This window comes from Podarcis vaucheri (genome assembly GCF_965113315.1).
Source record: "Podarcis vaucheri genome assembly, chromosome: 8".
Taxonomy (NCBI): Eukaryota; Metazoa; Chordata; class Lepidosauria; order Squamata; family Lacertidae; genus Podarcis; species Podarcis vaucheri.
Window position 1 is genome coordinate 84,492,388 of NC_138766.1, and position 22,812 is coordinate 84,515,199.

Genomic DNA, 22,812 nt, shown 5'->3' on the forward strand with positions numbered 1-22,812 from the left:
GCAGTAAAATCAATTATGTCAGTGAGTAGTAAGTAGAAGTTTCAGTTGAGCAGCACCAATTAGAAATAGTTGTAATGTTTTTTCCCCAACTGGGTAGAAAAGATGCATACCATATAGACACTTCATTTGACTACAGAAGAATTGTGCTCACACAAAGTATCTTTACTCACTGTAATTAATCATTGTCCACAAGCTTTTTCTTTTGTTCACCTTTAAATACAAGACCTTGCTTCAGCATTCACTCTTCCTATACATATAACTATATAAGAGCTACCAGTAGAGGGAGCAGAAATTCGCTTTTCCGCCAATCAAGTTAGCAAACCTCCTAAAGCTTACGGATGCAGTCCTCCTGAGTACTGTATTGATTTTTCCACATCACCCATTACTCAGTTCTCAAGTGTGCACTTATGGCTGCACTTGCACTGCTGCTGGAGAGATCCCCAAGGCACTTCCTCAGTACCAGAAAAATTATTCAAGGTAAGGACCCAGAAGTGTCCCGTCCCCCCAACACCCACTGCTGGCTGCTTCAGACCCCCTTTGCCTCCTAAAGGATCAATCAGGCTGTGATCCCCATGTCAGCCTTGCAGATGAGACAGCTTGATGGGGATGGTTACTGCTCCTGCATAGATATCCCAAGGCACTACCTTTAAAATATTTGTACCCCACTGTTTTACCCAAGGAAGATCTCCATGAAGATCTCCTATTAAAAACGGTTCTATTAAAATGGTTAAAGATAAATGCATATCAACACTAAGATACAAAAGGAGCAGCCAGTTAGTTAATCAAATCAAGATCACCTTAGCAAAAATGAAGGTTTTTTACTGCCCCCGCAAAACCTAATAATGTATATTTTTGAGAATGAAGCCAGATTCTGCTCTTCCATTTGATCTAAAGGTGGTGTCACATGAAGTAAGACCTCAGAAGAAGTTCTTAATATATGGGATGATTTTTATCAGAGTTGGTTGCTATTTATACCAAAACTCCTGTGATCATGATTAGTAGAAACCTGCCTATGAGTCATATATGCAAACTCTTGTTAACCAATATAAAAACCCGCAATAAGCTTTCAAATCACAAAAGCAGTTTAAAAGTACAGGCTTTAATTTCTTTTCCTCATTGAAGTTTAGTACAGGGCCAAGCAACAGCTGCTGAGATTACGAAAGATTGGGAGGTGGGGAAAATCAGAAGCGGAATTCTGTGACAGACTGTGGGCTCAGTTTTGCTGCCAGAAATGGATCCCTGTATTCTTTGATTCTATGCTAACCACACACACTCCATTGGCCACCATTCTGCATCTGACTGCAACTGGAGGACGTCATTTTGGAATTATTATTTTTTTTTAAAAAAAGATTTCACAATGCTTAAGAATGCCACCCCATAGTCTAGTAGAAACAGGAGCATTTCTTTACACGGCTTTTTATAGAAAAGGGAAACAGGAAGACAGGGTAACACTGGCAGAGTTTAAGGGTGCTATAATTATGCATTCATTTTTTGTGTTTTTCTTTGATTTGACGATCTGGGCATAACTCCTAAAGCAAGCAGTCACTAGTAAACTACAACAGCAGCCAAGGAGCCAATGAAATTGAAGAAATAACAGTCTGCTGCAACTTTTTGCAGTTCTGCTTATAAAGGTTTGCAACTTGCCAGTTCTAATTTCAGTGTCTGCCTCCACCTCCCTACAGAGTGACAACTTGTTTCCCTCTTCCAAGTCCAGCCCAATTGGCTAACTTCTAGAGGTTTCCAGCTGTTTCTACTGTTTTCCAAGGAAGAACATTTGATGTCAAAACGCAAACTGCTAGAATTTCCTTTCCTGTAGAGGTCCTTTCCAAACCAGTAGAATGCCAGGTCTTTGTTCTCTTCTCTACATGCAAATGTTAGGAGCCCTACACCAAGGATCTCCATAAAACTGGAGTGCCACTAGACTGAGAGCTCCAGGATGCAAGACATTTTCTTTACCCTTTTCTCTAAAGGGAAACACTTCCTCTCTTCCTATCCACCTCCACACCACTAACTGATAAGATTCCATTCTAAAAAACCACCATTCCATTTTACAACAAAGAACATCTGCCTAGTTAGCCTACTGTATGCCTACAGTGCCAGGAATAAGAGCAGGCATCACTGTTTTCCAAGCTGCTGCCCTTGGAAACTCATGGGTAGTTGTATATATATTTGGTTGTTATACACTTTCCCAGAAAAGAACATGTTTAGACTTGAAAATACTTGTTGATTCCAACTTAATGTGATTTGCATGGTAGCCCCAGTCACCCTAACATCCCATTTTATGAAAACTTGCCAACATTCATCAGACAAGCAGCCATTTCTTTCACTTGAGAGTCTATGTATGCTTTCATCAACAAATATGTTACTCTACTTCAGGCAGTAACCACTTTCCTCACCACATCAATTAAAATCAAACAAACCACATGCACTAGTAAATTTCTAGAGAGGTAGCCATGTTGCAGCGGGAAAGCAGAGTCTCATTTAATAAAAATAATAAGAATCTAACAAATAATAAGGGAATGGCATTAGAACTATTCAAAATTGTGATTTTAAAAATCCCATGGCACTTTAAAGACTACCAGATGTTAAAGACTACCAGATGCATACATTTTTGTGGACTAGAGCTGACTTCAACTGAGAAAGTGAGCTCAAGTCCATGAAAACATATGCCACATGTTGTTTTTATGTGTGCTGTAGCAGACTAACAGCTACACCTCTGGAATTGAAGATCTGGAGTGTATTTTTTTTAAATTTCATCTTACCCACAAAAAGAACAAGTTGGATTCAAAGTGGATGGGTGGCATCTTCATGGCTCTATTCCATCCATAAAAATATATTGGTTGCAGTACCATACATCCATTAATAGATAGCACCTATTAATGGATGTATGGTACTGCCACCAATATATTTTTGTGGATGGAATAGAGCCATGAAGATGCCACCCATCCACTTTGAATCCAACTCTTCCCCAAAAACTTTCACGGGAAAGTTCGTGTTTAACCCCTGCATAAGTCGTGACAAACTTGTTTTGCTCTTCAGACCACTCTAGTAGAGCACTCTGCTCCCTTCCTAGAAATAAGAAATAGTACATCTCATCCATGCCCAGAATATTGAACTAGTCTATATTGCCCCTAAACACAAGCTTTCCCCATTTTCTTTTCTCTTTCCCCCTCTGCTAATCAAGGAAAAAAAGATGGTTCAATTCCTTCTTAACCCTCATACTCCTGAAAACTGCCAAACCTAAATAGCCTTTTCAGAAGAAGATCCATTAACCACGAGGACCAGGCAGAATCTTCATGTGCAAAGGCAGGATAATAACCCAATACCAGATGTAGGGAAAACAACAACAAAGGAGGCCTGTTGCCTTTCTGCCCCGCATTATGAGCTCTCCGGAGACAACTAAATGGCCATTTGTTGGATACAGGGTGCTGTAGGGAGATGAAATATTGGTCTAATTCAACAGGCTGTTTCTTCTGTCATGAACAATTAAAGTAAACCATTTTAAAATGAATAAAGTTGGGGGATAGTGGAAGAGAATGAGACAACAAGACAGGAACAGATCTATTCTCCTCCAAACAAAAATACCTGAAGTTGGGGAAGGGGTCCCCTTTTGCCACCATCCAAAGAGAAGCAAGTTCCGTTATTTGAGGCAACATCAGAGAAGATTTTGTGAAGCTGAATTCAGTTTGCTGTTACAGAGACTCTCTCAGGTCATCCAAATAGCCTTGTTGACAATCAGCTATTCTTTATTGTTTATTATGAAGCCTTTGCACAGTAATGACTGTAACCTTGTGTATTTTCTTAAAAAATAGTAATCATGCTGGGCTACCATCATCTATTTGATACTTATGTGACTTTTCCTACCTGTTTGTGACTTGTTTGTTTTTAAAACCCAGCAACAATGAAAGGCCCATTATTTGAGGTGACAATAAGACTTGAAAGAGACATCAAACCTGTCATCTTCACACTGGGATGGTTTGGGCCAGGGGAGAAGCAAAGGAAGGAAAGAGAGAAGACCCAGAACAGCAGAAAACAGGACCAACTTTTGAGCAGTAGGATGAGAGCTGGAGGGGGGGGGGGAATGCAGGTAGGGCAGAAAATACATGAAGTGGAGAGGAGGAAATCACAGATGGGGAAAGGAGGACTTTTAAGGCACCCTCAAAGGGAAAGCTAACTAAAGATCTCGCCTTTCCCCTTTGGAGAACCACCATCTTGGGGCGAAATATTCACTTATCATCCTTACACCCCCACCTTTCCTCGCAAAGCTACATGCATCCCTTCCCACCACCACTTCTACCCATCGCATTGTCCTTACGACAACCCTGTGGAGTAGGGCCAGGCTGAAGGTGAGGTGTGTTGTTTTTGTTGTGGCCGCATGTTTTTCACAGATCACGGACAGACAGCTTTATTTCTATTAATGTTTAATTGTTTAAAGCGACAATTTCTCTGCTTTATAGCTATTAAGCGTTCCTAGAACTAAGTAACTGACGCTATGTTTTATAGTTTGTTATAAGAAAAAAAATGCTCCTTTATCCCTTATGGGTATCCAAGTGCCCGTATAGAGTCCTTATGTAGGTTTTCTATCCATAGGAGAAAATAACAGAGGCCAACCAGAGAATATTGAGAAGCAAAAGTTCTTAGTAAACCGCCTGGAGTCTCTGTTGGGGGGCAAAGGCAGGGTATAAATAAATGTATAACAACAACAGCGGTCAAATTCTTGGGGTAGGATTCATGGGTGTAGCCAGGGGGCGGGGGGAGTTTAGCTCCCCCCCCCAAAAAAAAATCAAGTAAATAAATAAAAATACTTAACTAAAAGTAGAAATTCTGAGATTTTTCTGAGCACTTGGCATCAAAAGAAAACCATTTAACATACATTTAAAGAAGACTTGGAAACATTTATTGAATACGTGGAAAACAACTGTACACAGCTGAAAACGTTGACAGCATTGAGATAAATTCGATCTTTGATGGCTGTAAAAGTGGGAAACTGATTTGAATGGTTATGGTAAAAACACACAGGTACATGTAAAATGGAAAGAGAAGAAGGGAAGCCATTGGATCATTTCAAAGTTGGTTATTTGGAAATGTAAAACTGGAAAATTTAATAAAAATGATAATAATAATAATAATAATAATAATAATAATAATAATTTATTATTTATACCCCGCCCATCTGGCTGGGCCTCCCCAGCCACTCTGGGCGGCTTCCATAAAAACCAAAAATACAGTAAAACCAGGATGATGACCAGGAAAAAAGGAAAACCGATTTGAAACAGCTGTCCTTGGGACATTTCGCTCTGAATCTAGCTAGAGAGAATCCGACAGAGGATGGTGACAGGTGGGTGTCCCGTCTCTCCCCCCACCCCCATAAAAAAAACGTAAATCAACGGCTCCGCCCAGGGTGGGATTCGAACTCGCGACCCTGCCGTCGGAACCGTTAACGCCACAAACGCGCACGCGCAAACCGCCGCCGCCTCACCTCTTACCTGGGTAGGGGGTGTTGGGGGGGGGCTGCCTCCTCACAAGAAATCCGCGCCCGAAACCGGACCCCTCCCAATAAGGCGAGGATGTGAGGGGGGGGGGAGAAGTACCACAAAGTTTAAACGAATAAAAAGAGAGAGGGAAACGTCGACGGGGAAACGGAGGCTTCGAGAGAAAGACTAACGACCAACCGCCTCACGAGCTTTCTGGGTCTCGGCGCGCGCGCGAGGGGCGCCGCGCGAGCTTTTATAGGCTAACTCCCGGCCGAGGGCCACGCCCCCTCGCTCGCGCCCACCTTTGAATGCAACGTCTCGGGCGTGGCCACGCCCTCCTCCCGCCCACTGGAGGGAAGGCTGGACCACACGCACGTCTCTCTTTCTCTCCCCCGCGGCTCCTCCTATTCCTAGCCACGCCTATCGTTCTAGCTCCGCCCCCGCCCCAATCTCTCTCTCTCTCCGCACCGCTCAACCTGTTGCTGCGCGGCGCCTCTTTGCGCGAACCCTTTGAGTGGCATTTTCTCCCCCGCGGGCATCTGCATAAATGCAGTTTTCGCTTGCTTTGCCTGTTCACAGCAGCCCTGGAGGAATCCTCCTCTTCTTGCAAAATAAGAGATTGCAAAATAGGCAACAGCTAAAGCGTTGCAGAGAGAGGCTTGCCCACTTTGAAAGGCGATGCCTGCTTGCTCGCGATTGCTTGGAAAAGTTTACCCCTTTCCGTTGAATTAAACCGGGAATTACTCCTGAGTAAGCGGGCAGAGTGGGTATTGCAAAGTGCAAACAAGACAAAAGCATAACGACAGCAACTGGGCGTGCAGAGAGGATTGCGAATTGGAATTCAGCGCCTGCGCGCGCTTATTTTAAGAGATCATCTGCAGTTCTCCTATGGGGGAGATTTAGCTCTCGAGTAGAACCGAAAGCGAGGAGGATCGGGGCTGCGCATTGTTATCGTTCAGGTTATTGGAAGATGCCCACCGTAGTATTCAAGTGGGACTTGCCTACGAGTAAACGCGCCCAAGGATCGGGCAAGGCAACAGAAAAACAGAAAGCACTCGTGTGAAGCGGTGTGTGCGTCAAACTTTTCAGGATTTTAAAGTTCCCCGCTCAACCTCTTCCTTTGATACCGCATGTGTGGCAGGTGAATGGTGGATTTTAGCACAGGCGTTTTAATTTATTCATCTGTTGCACTGTATACCATGTTTTGCTCCAAGGAGTGCATCGTGGTCTAAAAGCATAGAATCATAGAATTTTAGAGTTGGAAGGGACCCTGAGTATCATCTAGTCCAACCCCCTGAAATGCAGGTGTTCCTTTCGGGGACCGAACCTGCAACCCTGGCATTATCAGCACTGAGCCCTAACCAACTGAGCTATCCAAACTGTGTAGCTGGTTCTCCGCTCTCTCCATTTTATGCTCATAACCACGCTGCGAGGTAGGTTTGGCTGAGAGGCAGTGGATCACACAGCGACCTGCCAATCACAGGAAGAGGCTAGTTATTTCCCCATCCTCCCTGCTGAGGTTTACAAGGGCAAAACTGAGGCTAAGATGGGAGGCAGCAGGCAACTAACACCCCCCCCCCCACACACACACAAACCTCCCACTGCCCAGGCCGGCTATAAGTAAAAAGGAACTGATAATATCCTGATTCTTGCCCAAAAGCATCTTAAAAAACCAGCAGTGTGTGCCAGGACAAAATTAAAGTGTATGGGTGGTGGTGGTGGGGACTATGAAAATACACAATTCCTTGCTGGACAACACAATATTATACTTTCCTTTCAGTATTTCTACTTTGGGGACTGTGCGGACTGTTTATATATCCTGCTATTGGCCAGCTGAGGGTTTTTCCCCAGGGTAGCAAGAAGGGAAGCAGCCGTCACTAAGTGTTTGCTCTGATTTTAAATAGAGTTGTTCGTGCAAATCGTGCCCAAGTGGCCCTGCAGAGTTCCTTGGAATTAAATGTTCCCAGCAAGATACCAGCAACACCAGCATCAAATGTGATAAAGATGTATACGCACGCACACACACACGCACACACACACATCTGGTAGGCAGGAAAACCAATTTTTCTGGAAGCATTTTATCACTTCTGATAACACAAATCTTTAAGAATCCTTTCGCAAGAGGGATGGCCCCCAACTTGGAAGGTTAGGCAAATTCACAGAGGATAAGTATCAAATCCTATTGCATAAACAGAGCTCATTCTGTTCACGCAACAGGTTAGTTGAATTCTGTCCAGAATCACCAGAGTCCCAGCTAAGCAAAGCATTTTTTACAGATTAAATCAGAACGGCTGCAATGTATGGGCTATGCGTCGGTGTCTGACAATGACATTTGTATTCCACTTTTTTGCTCCGAAAGGCCCCTAAAGCAGTGAGCAACATATTGGTACAAAATGAAAAGTAAAACAAACAGAAAGCAATTGATCGATATAAAACAGCAAAATCAGCAAGTTCCCACTCACTGCATGTGTGAACCGTGTTTTGTGGTCTCACGGCAGACACAGGTCCCCAACATCCTACACCTCACTTGGAAGCCAAGTTAACTCACATCCCTCCCCGTAGTCTCAGGAGCAGCTCAGCAATAAAACAGACGGTGTCAGTGAAGTTAACTCCTTATTCAAAGAAACCCAAATAGCACAGGCCTAGTGATCACAGCCACTCTTCCCAGTGGGTCTTGCCCCAATGAGGCAGTTGAGAGGACTGAAGGATCCCGCCTTCCCACGTTCTCTAAGTCTCCTCCTCCTCATCCTGAGGCTCCTCCATCTTGTCTGTCTTTGCCCTGCCCTCTTCATACCTCTTTGGGTTCTGAGAGACTACGTGGAGAGGGTAGCTGGTTGCTGCAGGAGGGGAAGACTCCCTGGCTTCTTCAGAAGGCCTAATCTCTGCCTCTTGACCTTCCCCTCTCCAGCCTCATCTTCTGCCTCCAATTCTGGACTGCTCTCTGCCACAGCCTCTTCCCGCTCACTAAACCCTGTTACCTTCAGCTTCCAACACCTCCTCTGCCCAGTCTGCTCACTCTGACCACAAATCATCATCTCATCATCAATCCACTGGCTCTGAGGCTTCTTCCCCTGGGGGTTTCCTTTGGGGTTCCCCAGCTGGTGCCCCTCACTACTCCTCAGCATCCAGTCAGTCCATGGAATCTAGATTCCCCATCAGGGCCAGTGTCCCACTGTCAGTCTCAAAACAAATAGGCACACACACACTGAATTTTCTGACTCCTCCAATGCACAGCTCTTCTGCCAATGTAGCAGAAAAGATCGCCACCACCTCCCAGCCTGCGGCTATCTGCTCCCAGAGAGAGGAAATTCCACAGCTTCGGGGGCCACTGTCAAAAAGGCCACGTTTGCTTTCACTGTCAGTCGGGCCTCTGATGATGGCAGGACACAAAGCAAGGCCTCTGCTGATGGACTTAACAGAGGGGCAGGATCACATGGCAGAAGAGGATAAGATGCCATGTGTTCATTTCCCTGAGTGAAGAAACCTTTTCGCCCAAAGCAAGCTACGTGCCTTCACCTCCTTCCCCAGTCCTAAAGCTCTCTGAATTATAAGAACAACAACATAGGTGGTGGGTCAAGGCTCACTCTGGCATGAGAATTAGAAACAGATCTGGGGGAGTAATGGCAGCTGAAAATGAAGGAATATGCAGAGCTAGCAGGGTAAGAGAACAAAAGGAGTAGAGGAAATAAAATATGCAGTTAATTTTGAAGGTACAAAGAACCATGGAAGGAGAAGAAGGGAAGTTGCTGGATGTACTGTTGTGGAAAATGTATACCTGGAAATTTTTTATATACGGTATATGAAAAATAGAAAAGGAATTGGATTCCTCCAGATTCAGACTTCATCCGTGGCTGGAAAAATTTCCTCTTTGGAAACCACAACTGGAATAAAAGTTTCCGCAGTGAAAACAAAAAATAATATTGTCTTGGTTTCGGGTGTTATTACTAATCCAGGTCAGTGAGAGTTCCTTTTGAGTTGGGATGGGAAGAAGATGACCTCGCTTGAAACTTGTTCCGAGATCTGTTAAATCTTCACTTACTCCTGGGTAACAGCTAGATGTGGTTACAGGTAGGTAGCCATGCTGGTCTGCCGTAGTCGAAACAAAATTTAAAAATTCCTTCCAGTAGCACCTTAGAGACCAACTAAGTTTGTTATTGGTATGAGCTTTTGTGTGCATGCATGTCCCCTTGACAGCACATAAAGGTAAAGGGACCCCTGACCATTAGGTTCAGTTGCGGACGACTCTGGGGTTCTGGCACTCATCTCGCTTTATTGGCCAAGGGAGCCAGCGCACAGCTTCTGGGTCATGTAGACAGCATGACTAAGCTGCTTCTGGCGAACCAGAGCAGCGCACAGAAACACCGTTTACCTTCCCGCCAGAGCAGTACCTATTTATCTACTTGCACTTTGACGTGCTTTCAAACTGCTAGGTTGGCAGGAGCAGGGACCGAGCAACGGGAGCTCACCCCGTTGCAGGGATTCGAACCGCCAACCTTCTGATCGGCAAGTCCTAGGCTCTGTGGTTTAACCCACAGCGCCACCCGCGTCCCTATGTGCTTATGTGCTTATAAGCAACAGCAAAGGGTTGTCAACCGAACAGAGACAAATGCCTGGACCAGGTTGCTCTGCGTGAAGATCACTCACCAGAAAAACAAGGGGCAAGGCTCAGCTGTTTTCATTCATTGGCTGTGGATCCTTGCTGAGCAGTCAGCCCTTGTGCTGGGCTGGGCCACTACAGCAGGCAAACATCTAATGCAAGGATGGGAAACGTGCGTCTCTCTGGATGTTCCTGAACTACAACTCCCATCATCCTCAGCATGCCTGGTCAACAGTCAGGGATCATGGGAGATGTAGTCTAACAACATCTGGAGGGCCACAGATTGCCCATCTTTGAGTGCAATTCCTTTCTAGGCAGTGGCAGCAGTGGGAAAAGGTGAGCTTCCCATTTCGTGAAACCTCCCCTTGCAAATAACAAGTCTCCAAAAACATTCAGCAAAAGAGATTTCTGCTCTGTAGCTATCACGAGCTGCAAAGCGGCAAGTCAGATTGCAGAAAAAAATAGATGAACACAGAAACTATTACCTATTAGGATATTTTGCTTTTTTTAAAAAAAAAAAAAGTTGCACCGTTCACACCCAACACAATTAGCTTCTCTGTACAACTCTGGAGTTTTCCATTGATTCATAATGATGCTGCAGTTGGCGAGTGTTTAACTAGACAGCATATTGCAAGTTGAATGAGATGTTTGCTCAGCCATGTCTCGGTTAAGCACGAGTCTGTTATGGGGACCATACTGTTTACAGAACATGCCACCGTTTATGACTCAGCATGGCTTCTCTTGCCACAGGGAGACAATATAAAACGCTGAAGATTCACTCCATGGATTCACTCCACTCACGTGAAAGCAAATTCAAGGGGTTTCCATGTGCCAACCACGTTTTAAATTTCCAGCACCATGAATGGAAGAGGGAATTCTCATTGCTGTTTGGGTCCATTCATGTTGTTATACAATATTTAATCATCATAATTTTATTATTTGACTGGAAACTCCAGCCACTCTGGGCGGCTTCCAGCATATATAAAAACATAATAAAACATTAAAAAAAACTTCCCTATACAGGGCTGCCTTGGACCTCAGTTTGGGAGAAAGGTGTGGTAGAATTGCACTTGCAACAACTTGTTGTCTGACATTCTGGGCTCCTTTGGGAGGAAAGATGGGCTGTGAATCTAATAAGACAGACAGGTGTCTTGATTTCATCGTAAAAATGTTTGCAGCGGGGAAAATTAAACCCCTCTCTACTGCCACGAGCCTGAAATCCTACTCCTTCCTAAAACTGCTATTTTTAAAAAAACAACAATGCAGGATTTCCTCTCGAACCATCTAGTTTGAGCCTACCCTGTCACCATAGCCTGGGGGGAGCTGACATCTACACATCAGATCAATTGCCCTTTTAACAAACACCCATTGCAAATCCGTAGGGAAGAGGATGACCTCAATTAGTAGCATGGAAATAACAACACTCCCTCAAGGGCTGTCATGGCATGCAAAAGCTCTGTTCTGCTCTTGAGTCAGAGACTCACCTGCAGTTGCTCACGTCCCTGCCGAAGAAGTTCCTACCTCGAGTTTTGAAGCCAAACCACTTCTGACAGGTTCTCCTGACTAGTTTTAGAAAGAATTTGCAGGAAGAGGTGTCTGCTGCTTCCATTACTGGGTGATGCAGAGGAGGACCAGGGGGAAAAGGGTCTTCTAATATCTACCAGATGGTTCAGGAGTGCTGTCTGTGCATCTCTTTGAAAGCTACGCTGTAGCTCTTTGCATCAGGGGCACCTGTGCAAAAAAACTCACACGCAGCCCTTTAGCCTGATGAACAGCTTGCATTCTGGGAATGCTGAGCCCACAATTTCATTGGCTGCCTGTGCCACATTCACAAAACAATGGACTATGTCAACCTCTGCCTGGATCCTCAAAAAGGGGGTGCTATATCTCATGTCCTCAATCAATCCAATTTACACGCTCCTTTTCTGGAGTAAAAATACGCAGGAGAGCCTGGAATAGAGAGAAAGAGAGAGAGCCTTTTCTCTCACTCTCTCATAATAGTATATAAACCCCAATAAGGGCATCCAATGAAGGGGTGAGGAATCTTTGGTTTCCTAAATGTTGTTGTTGTTGTTTAGTCGTTTAGTCGTGTCCGACTCTTCAAGACCCCATGGACCAGAGCACGCCAGGCACTTCTGTCTTCCCCTGCCTCCCGCAGTTTGGACAAACTCATGCTGGTAGATTCAATAACACTATCCAACCATCTCGTCCTCTGTTGTCCCCTTCTCCTTGTGCCCTCCATCTTTCCCAACATCAGGGTCTTTTCCAGGGGGTCTTCTCTTCTCATGAGGTGGCCGAAGTATTGGAGCCTCAGCTTCAGGATCTGTCCTTCCAGTGAGCACTCAGGGCTGATTTCCTTAACAATGGATAGGTTTGATCTTCTTGCAGTCCATGGGACTCTCAAGAGTCTCCTCCAGCTCCATAATTCAAAAGCATCAATTCTTTGGCGATCAGCCTTCTTTATGGTCCAGCTCTCACTTCCATACATCACTACTGGGAAAACCATAGCTTTAACTATACGGACCTTTGCTGGCAAGGTGATGTCTCTACATTTTAAGATGCTGTCTAGGTTTGCCATCGCCTTTCTCCCAAGGAGCAGGCGTCTTTTAATTTCGTGGCTGCTGTCACCATCTGCAGCGATCATGGAGCCCAAGAAAGTAAAATCTCTCACTGCCTCTGAACTACAACTCCCATCAGTCCCAGCACTCCCAGGGATGATGGGAATTGAAGTTCAGCCCCATCTAGAGGGCCAATGATTGCCCACACATGATGACGACTCTGCATGTGATGCTCTCCGTCCTTCCTGAATTAAATCAAACCTTCTGTTCCCTCTGTGTATGGCTTGCTCTCCTCTGCTGTTCTGCCCTGAAGTGCTAGCATATTATATTAAATTGCAAGCACAGAACTTTCAGGGTAGGGTAGTCAATTGCACCAATCTTCCTTTCAAGTTAAATCGGATGTGGGGGACCTTTGGCCCTCCAAATGTTGCTGAACAAACAGCTCCCATCGTGCCTGGTCATTGCCCATGGTTGCAAGCATCATCATGGTTGCAAGATCATATAACACCAGTCCTAAAGGATCTTCACCAGCTCCCAGTATGTTTCCAAGCACAATTCAAAGTTTTGGTTGGCTTTAAAGACCTAGACAGACTTGGCCCAGTATACCTGAAGGAGCGTCTCCACCTTCATCGTTCAGCCCGGACACTGAGGTCGAGCGCCGAGGGCCTTCTGGCAGTTCCCTCACTGCGATAAGTGAGGTTACAGGGAACCAGGCAGAGGGCCTTCTTGGTAGTGGCACCCACCCTGTGGAACACCCTCCCAGCAGATGTCAAGGAGATAAAGAACTACAGTGGTACTTCGGGTTACAGACGCTTCAGGTTACAGACTCCGCCAACCCAGAAATAGTACCTCGGGTTAAGAACTTTGCTTCAGGATGAGAACAGAAATCGTGCAGTGGCGGTGTGGCAACAGCGCAAGGCCCCATTAGCTAAAGTGGTACCTCTGGTTAAGAACAGTTTCAGGTTAAGAACGGACCTTCAGAATGAATTAAGTTCTTAACCCGAGGTACCACTGAACATTACTTTTATAAGGTCCCATCCAGAGAAGAATGGATAATCAAGATGATGAACTATGCTGAAATTGCAAAATTGACCAGCAGAATCAGGAACCAAGAAGACAAGAAATTTAATAGAGAATGGGGAAAAGTTTATAGACTACCTTAAAGAGCACTGTAAACATCTAAAAACATTAGCAGGACTGATATAACACTTGTAATGTATGAATTTTATGGTTAAAATGGGATATAAACAAAATCTGGATAAATATTATAAGATGCAGTAGGAAAAGATTTGCAACGGAAACCGTGATGGGGCAGGGGGAGGTCTAAGGCTTCGGGGAATCCTATATATGTACAAAATAGATTTTATTTGAATGTAAATGATATATGAAAAAACTGGGAGGAAAGTTGAAAAAAACAACAACTACCTAACTACCTTAAAGAAATGGGAGTGCCTGATCACCTCATCTGTCTCCTGAGAAATCTCTATGTGGGACAAGAAGCTACAGTTAGAACTGGACATGGAACAACTGATTGGTTCCAAATTGGGAAAGGAGTACGGCAAGGCTGTATATTGTCTCCCTGCTTATTTAACTTATATGCAGAATTCATCATGCGAAAGGCTGGGCTGGATGAATCCCAAGCCGGAATTAAGATTGCCGGAAGAAATATCAACAACCTCAGATATGCAGATGACACAACCTTGATGGCAGAAAGTGAAGAGGAATTAAAGAACCTTTTGTTGAGGGTGAAAGAGGAGAGCGCAAAATATGGTCTGAAGCTCAACATCAAAAAAACGAAAATCATGGCCACTGGTCCCATCACCTCCTGGCAAATAGATGGGGAAGAAATGGAGGCAGTGAGAGATTTTACTTTCTTGGGCTCCATGATCAGTGCAGATGGTGACAGCAGTCACGAAATTAAAAGACGCCTGCTCCTTGGGAGAAAGGCGATGGCAAACCTAGACAACATCTTAAAAAGCAGAGACATCACCTTGCCAACAAAGGTCCGTATAGTAAAAGCCATGGTTTTCCCAGTAGTGATGTATGGAAGTGAGAGCTGGACCATAAAGAAGGCTGATCGCCAAAGAATTGATGCTTTTGAATTATGGTGCTGGAGGAGACTCTTGAGAGTCCCATGGACTGCAAGAAGATCAAACCTCTCCATTCTGAAGGAAATCAGCCCTGAGTGCTCACTGGAAGGACAGATCGTGAAGCTGAGGCTCCAATACTTTGGCCACCTCATGAGAAGAGAAGACTCCCTGGAAAAGACCCTGATGTTGGGAAAGATGGAGGGCACAAGGAGAAGGGGACGACAGAGAATGAGATGGTTGGATGGTGTTCTTGAAGCTACCAGCATGAGTTTGATCAAACTGCGGGAGGCAGTGGAGGACAGAAGTGCCTGGCGTGCTCTGGTCCATGGAGTCACGAAGAGTCGGACACGACTAAACGACTAAACAACAACAACCTAACTACCTAACCTTTAGAAGACATCTGAAGTCAGCCCTTTTATCAGGAAGTTTTTAATGTTTGATATTTTATTATGTTCTATGATTTTATGTTTTATATATGCTGTAAGCAACCCAGAGTGGCTGGGGAAACCCAGCCAGATGGCGGGTTAGAAATATCATCGTCATAATCATCTTGAGCAGGCATAGGCAAACTCCGGCCCTCCAGATGTTTGGGACTACAATTCCCATCATCCCTAGCTAACAGGACCAGTGGTCAGGGATGATGGGAATTATAGTCCCAAACATCTGGAGGGCTGGAGTTTGCCTATACCTGATCTTGAGGGTGCTGTAGCTCTAGATTCCCTGCATCAAGCAGAGAGTTAGCCTGTCATGAACCTCACCCCCATTCTTTTAAAGACATAACTGAGCCCACTGCAGGTCAGCAAGTGTGAAGAATCAGTTTGGTTCATGGGAACGGCCCCAGGAACTCTCTCCAAGGCTTTCAAAGGGGCAGTCATGGGGCTTTGAATCACCACAGTGTGCAAGATGTTAGGATTGCCTTGCAGCACGTTGCCTCAGCTTTGAAGGAGTGTCTGGGTTGCAGGCAAGAAGTCAAGGCTTTCAAGTACGGATGAGTCACCCTGATTATTTCCAGAACACACACACACACACACACACACACACACACACACAAACACACACCCCTGCTAGACAAAGCTTGTCACACCGAGGACCATCACAGCCCATAATGCAAAGGGTCCTTAATTTAGGTTTCCTTAACGAGAGCAGTTCCTGAACCAACCTGATAAGCAAATCAAACACATACTTCTTTGTTCTTTTATTTTTAAAAAATCACATAAAATCACTTCTTCTGCACGGAATGCATTTGGTCTCTAAATAGAACAGGAAGGGAGTTCCTCTTTTGCACACTTAAATACAGGCAGAAATCGCTATGAATTGGGCCAAAGTCAGGACATTTGATAAGAGTCCCTGTGGCATAGTGGGCAGGGCAGAGAGGGGACTGGGGAAATGAGCAGCTGAAAAAAAGCAAGAAAATTACACATCGACAAACCTTAGTAATGTGGTTCACTTGGCTTGCCTCTCCAAAATGGTATGGGAGAATGCAACAATGGAGGATTGCACCTTTGGGTGTGAAGTCAAACCATTGGAGAGTTACAGCGCCTGCTGTGGCTGTAGAGACTGACATAGGAGAGACATGTTTTGTTGCAGGTGGGACAGAGGAAGGCAATCGGTTGTGCTGATGAAGATACCCCAGGGCGTTTCTTCTCTCTGTGGTCCTCCCAGCTTTAATTCCTCTTCTGGTCGCTGCTATGGATGCATGACCTGCCTGTCTGTCTCTGCAAGGGATTCCCACATGGTGGGGTTGATGTTGCCAGCCTTCAGGTCATGTTTGCAGGCATCTTTGAAACACAGAGGTGGTCTGCAAACGGGCCTGGTGCCAGAAGCCATCACATCCTTGGGGATCCTGCCATCTGTGGACATGATCTACGCACACTTGCTCAAAAGTAAGTCCCATCCATCTCTGTGGGACTTGCTTCCGAGTCAATGCGCTTAGGCTCAGCATGCGAGCTGGAGCCCCAGAGACACTCTTCCATGTGCCTTTTGATGACGGCTGAGCCAGGTTTAACTAGAAGATCCATAGTTCACATCTGCCTTGCATGCAGAAAGTCCTAAGACCCTCATGTCTCTGGATCAGGGCCGGATTTAGGTTTGATGAGGCCCTGAGCTACTGAAGGTAATGGGGCCCTTTATATGCCCAGCTGTCCTTTGTCAACAACAAATTGTTGCGGTTTTTGTGTGTTGAATATATGCTATGTGGTAATTTATGGACCTAATAGGTATCTAAAGCCATTTGCACATGTTGCCATGCGATCAGTCCATGGGAAGATAAAGGTGGTATATTATTATTATTATTATTATTATTATTATTATTATTATTATTATTATTATTAATTTATATCCCACCCATCTGGCTGGGTTTTCCCAGCCACTCTGGGCAGCTTTCAACAGAATATTAAAATACAATAGTCTATTAAACATTAAAAGCTTCCCTAAACAGGGCTGCCTTCAGATGTCTTCTAAAAGTCTGGTAGTTGTTTTTCTCTATGACATCTGGTGGGAGGGCGTTTCATTTCACAGGGTGGGCGCCACTACCGAGAAGGCCCTCTGCCTGGTTCCCTGTAACTTGGCTTCTTCCAGCGAGGGAACCCCACATATGTATTTCCTTTACATTCAAATGGATTGAATGGGTGAAATAATATAATTGATAAGAATCTTTATTTGCGTCAGCCATCGGCCATAGCAATAAAACAACAATACAACACACAAAGAATAAAACTAAAGGTCAATTATATAAAATACATTTTAGGGGACGACAAAATAATAGTGGCAAAACATAACAATAATAATAGTAAAATCCTAGGAGAGGAATCTGGGCGACGACGCTAATGTCACTCAGGTAGCAGCTCTCAATCTCATTGCTCTCTCGACAAATTTGGCAACCTTCTCTGTTGTCGAGCCATTCTGGTCGGCCAGGAGTGAGAACAGCTTGGCTTCGCAAGAGTGGCCCGGGATGGCAGACAGGAGCGGCGCGATGGTCTTGTCCCTGAGATCTTTATATAGGGAGCAAGACAAGAGGACGTGTGACACAGTCTCCGCACAGCCAGCTCCACAGGGGCAGAGCCGGTTCTCGAATGAAGTTCCTTGATATCTACCCTCAAGAATAGCCGAGGGTAACATATTTAGTCTGGCCAGTGTGAAGGCCCGTCTGAGTTTTGGAATGGTTAAGGTAGACAAATAAGGTGCCCGAAAATCAAAGTGGGAGGGGGGCAGATAAGCGTACCAAGCACTAAATTTCTTAATATAGGCCAGATTATTTTGCTGCTCAATATCCTTCATGCGCTGCTCAATAATAGTTTTTGCCTTGGGGAGACCCATTTTCAGGAGATGCTGTGCTTGGAGGCCACATATAAGTAGTTTTTGATGCACTACTTTGGACCATCTACTTCTATGTGCATCTCGTGCTACTAGAGGTAGTAGTCCGGATGGGTTTAAATTTAAGCGAAGCCAATAGTTAAATGTTCTTAGCCAGGTTCGGGTTTCGACGGAGAGGAGGCCAGTCTCCAGCCGTAGGGCCGCATTTGGTGCGCATGGTGGAACGGCTAGAATCTGTCTTAAGAATTTAGACTGAACCGTTTCAAGTGTGCGGCAATGATTTCCTGTCCAGATTTGGGCCCCGTAGAGTAATTGCGCCAAGGGTTTTGCTTGAAAGACCTCCAGAGCTGCTGGGATATGTCTGCCCCCTTTCGTAAAGTAAAAGCGAGACAGTATTTTGGCGCTTTGAGATGCTTTTTCCCTAGCATATTTATGATGGGCCTCCCAGGTCCCTGTTGACTGGAAAACCACTCCTAGGTATTTGAAAATTTTGACCTGTTCTATTGGCGGGTGAAATAATATAATGACAACCTTATTTACACAAGTTGCATAATTTTGCCACGGTGCACAGTGAGTCACTTAACATAGTTTTGGGAGGAAGTTGGATTGCAGCGGAATGGAAATAGCGCTGCAGATGAGAAACGCAGAGCAGAATGGAAGCTAATGCCTTCTTACTCCCCAAACTTTGCATTACGTTGTAAGCCCTTTAGGCAAGGGTGTGGCATTGATTCCCAGCTACTGACTTGGGAATTGATCTGGAATTGCCACTGTTTAGGTTCAATGAGGCTAGGGGCCGCAGTTCAGCAATGGCGTTGGTTCATTATGCTGGAGAGGAAGTTAAATGCAGAGCCGACTGTATCCGAAAAAGCCCAAGCCAAGAATAAAAATAGGCTTTGGCCAGAAGTGGCTGTGCAGACTTCCGGACTTCCACAGCTGTCTGAAGCTGTTTCCTAGTAGTAATGGGAGGGCAGGAGGAGTTTTCTTGCTTCACTATTACCAGTTTGACGCCAGTTTGAAGGCTGCTACAGGAGCCCGTCCATGCATTTAGGAAAAGCACATGGCCCAGCCCTCTCAGAGAGGACTATTTCAGAACGTATGGGGCACAGAGTCCGAATACCTGTGTTAGTAAATCAGGGTGATTTACTAGCACATGTCTGCAGTCCAAATCATGTTCATCTCCATAGCTGGCACTTTCCTATTCACTGTTTCCTGTTTGGAAAGGAATGGGGACCTGCAAGTTTACAGGACTTTGCTTTTGCAAAGCTGTGAGGGTCATTTTATGCCCTCCAGCCTAGTCTCCTTACTGCAGTGTATTTGCAGCATTTTTCAGCAGCAGTGCTTTATTGCATAGCGTTCAGCACCACCCAATTCAAGCTTGTCCGCAACACTTGCACTCAATTCATATAACCACGGCATTTCCCACGCAGGAGTAGAGTTGCCATGTCATCGCCACAAGGACTAGGCTGAAAAACAAGCCAACTGTTGGGTTATTTTAGGTTGCAACAGCCTAGATTCTTGCTTCCAAGATCTTCTGGGTACTGTAGTTTTGCAATCAAACGAAAAGATCCCAGTTGAGTATCAAAGTGTTTCACACAGTTTCCACAACACAGAGTGCATCTGGGTTTCTTCATTCATTCCAGTGATGGACAACAGTCCCCTACCCTCAAGGGTACATTAATAATAATAATAATAATAATAATAATAATAATAATAAGGCTCAGGATGGCTAACAACAAATTTAAAACACTTAATTGATGCAACAAAAAACAGCATAAAACGTGAATAACAATAAATTCAGAATTCAAAAATCAGTTTAGGGGGGAAATCCATCCAATAAGCATTAGATGATCACCAGGGCTAGCTGGCTAAATTAGTCCCACTTGGGCCAGCGACGACACCAGGGGAGAATTAGCTGTGGGATCCCAGAGTGGGTAATCTTCATAAAAGGGGGAGGGGGAGGGAAGGAAGGGAAATAAAAGATCAGGCCAGGTTCAAATTGAAAGCCAGGCGGAACAACTCTGTCTTACAGGCAGGAAGTTAAATCCTGCAGGGCCCTGGTCTCATGGGACAGAGCATTCCACCAGGTCGGAGCCATCACTGAGAAGGCCCTGGCCCTGGTGCAGGATAATCTGTCTTCCTTAGGGCCTGGGACCTCTAAACTGTGATTATTCATGGACCTTAAGGTCCTCTGCAGGGCAGACCAGGAGAGGCGGTCCTGTAAATACCGTATTTTTCGCTCTATAAGACGCACCAGACCACAAGACGCACCTAGTTTTTGGAGGAGGAAAACAAGAAAAAAAAAATCTGAATCTCAGAAGCCAGAACAGCAAGAGGGATCCCTGCACAGTGAAAACAACAATCCCTCTTGCTGTTCTGGCTTCTGGGATAGCTGTGCAGCCTGCATTCGCTCCCTAAGACGCACACACATTTCCCCTTTTTAGGAGAGAAAAAGTGAGTCTTATAGAGCAAAAATACGGTACATATGGAGAGCCTCTGGCAGAGAAGACTATCTGGGGCAGGAGAAACAAATTGTCTGACTCAGTATGAGAGCCAAACTAACTGTCTGTCTGTCTATTCTATTCTATTCTATTCTATTCTATTCTATTCTATTCTATTCCGTCTATCTATCTATCACATTTATATACCACCTCTCCAAAGAGCTTAAGGTGCTGTAACTGGTTCACTGCTCCAATTTTATCCTCCCAACAACCCTATGAGGTGGGTTGGCTGAGGGATCGCCACTGATCCAAGGTCACGCAGTGAGCTTCATGACTGATAGAGGATTTGAAACCTGGTCTCCCGGGCAATAGTCCAGATCTAACTATCACATCACCTTGCCAACAAAGTCCATATAGTTAAAGCTACGGTTTTCCCAGCAGTGATGTATGGAAGTGAGAGCTGGACCATAAAGAAGGCTGACCACCAAAGAATTGATGCTTTTGAGTTATGGTGCTGGAGGAGACTCTTGAGAGTCCCATGGACTGCAAGAAGATCACACCTATCCATTCTGAAGGAAATCAGCCCTGAGTGCTCACTGGAAGGACAGATCCTGATGCTGAGGCTCCAATACTTTGGCCACCTTGTGAGAAGAGAAGACTCCCTGGAAAAGACCCTGATGTTGAGAAAGATGGAGGGCACAAGGAGAAGGGGACGACAGAGGACGAGATGGCTGGACAGTGTTCTCGAAGCTACCAGCATGAGTTTGACCAAATTGTAGGAGGCAGTGGAAGACAGGAGGGCCTGGCATGCTATGGTCCATGGGGCCACTAAACGACTAAACAACAAAACTAAACAACTAAACAACAACAACAACAACTATCACACCAGACTGACTCCATTAACATAGCTACTTGTTATGTTAGCAATGCACAAGTGAGCTGTGCCTCTAAATCAGGGGCGGAAAACCTCAGGTAAGGGAATTGAATGCAGCCCTCCCAAGAAGAACTGTTATTTCAGGTTGTGTTGCACATGCTTCTTAATGAGCAACAAACAATCTAGAATGAACATACCGGACGACAGACACATTCCTCTGAAAGTAAGGAAGCAAGGCTGACTCATCCGTGCTGCATTGGAAGCCAGTCTACGGTAGAGAAAGTGCGTAATTTGCAATGCATCCGGTTCAGAAATCAAGACCTGGGAGAGACCTCAGAGGAAATAAGCAGCGGTTGGTTTTCAACCCAAAGTGCTTTGAGACAAAAGCGTTTCACAGAAACTGTCCCCCAAAGAGTAGGCCTACCAGTTACAGGGAAAGTGAGCTGGAAAGATCTAGCTTTCAAGGGAAAGATGTTTGCAAAACAAAAGCATGTGTTTCCTCGCTGCCCCCACTTGCACTTCCTGAAGAAATGATGACAACCAGAAAGGTTTTCAAGGTCTAGCATCCAAGAGCCCCCTATCGAAAGGCAGCGGACATGATTATGGTTCTGAAAACGTGGAATCTTCTGTTTATTTTGCCTGGAAAACCACAGACTCTGTTTCTTTGCCTCTTGTTACTCCCCTCTGCAAGTGTTGCCCCAGTGAAAAATGTTTGTCGTTTGTGCCTCTTGCTCCTATCGTTTATTTAAATAGTGTCTTATCTTAAGAGTTGGAAAGAGCCTTGCAAATCCATCTTGTCAACCTCCGTTGCTTAAAGGCAGGAAAACCAAAATAGCAGCTGTGGCAGGGTGGTTAGGATTGAATTAGGACCTGAGAGGTAAAGGTAAAGGGACCCCTGACCATTAGGTCCAGTTGTGACCGACTCCGGGGTTGTGGCGCTCATCTCACTTTACTGGCCGAGGGATCCAGCGTATAGCTTCCAGGTCAGGTGGCCAGCAGGACTAAGCTGCTTCTGGCGAAACCAGAGCAGCGCACGGAAACGCCGTTTACCTTCCTGCCGGAGTGGTACCTATTTATCTACTTTGATGTGCTTTCGAACTGCTAGGTTGGCAGGAGCAGGGACCGAAGAATGGGAGCTCACCCCGTTGTGGGGATTCGAACCGCCGACCTTCTGATCGGCAAGTCCTAGTCTCTGTGGCTTAACCCACAGCACCACCCACGTCCCTAGGACCTGAGAGACCAGGGTTCAAATCCCTACTCCTCCATGAAACTCACTGGGCGGCCTTGAGCCAGCCACCAACTCTCAGCCTGACCTACCTCAAAGGGTTGTAGTTGGGATGGAATGAGGAAGCGGAGAACCAGTCACAACACTTTGAGCTTCTTGCAGAAAGGGTAGGGTATAAAGGCAAGTGGAACGGGTATTAATAGAGCATGACATACACAAAACAAAACCTGGAATGAGCTGGAGC

General features: G+C 45.2%; 1 protein-coding gene across 6 annotated transcripts in view; it reads right to left on the reverse strand.

Annotated features, from left to right (window-relative positions):
* Positions 1-22,812, reverse strand: part of NDRG1 (N-myc downstream regulated 1) — an 85,754-nt gene that overhangs the window by 43,125 nt on the left and 19,817 nt on the right. Inside the window, exon 1 of one of the 6 annotated variants that reach the window (XM_082235787.1) lies at positions 5,487-5,709. The exons of 1 other annotated variant lie outside the window; for it this stretch is intronic. Coding sequence is in view for 4 of the 5 variants with exons in the window: in XM_082235783.1 (XP_082091909.1) it covers positions 3,586-3,656 (71 nt within the window). In the remaining variant the exon portion in view is untranslated. Of the gene's footprint in view, positions 1-3,240; positions 3,285-3,585; positions 3,714-3,864; positions 3,930-4,873; positions 4,896-5,486; positions 5,710-22,812 lie in introns of those variants that run through there. 4 more of the 6 variants (XM_082235786.1, XM_082235784.1, XM_082235783.1 and 1 more) reach the window with 4 other exon arrangements.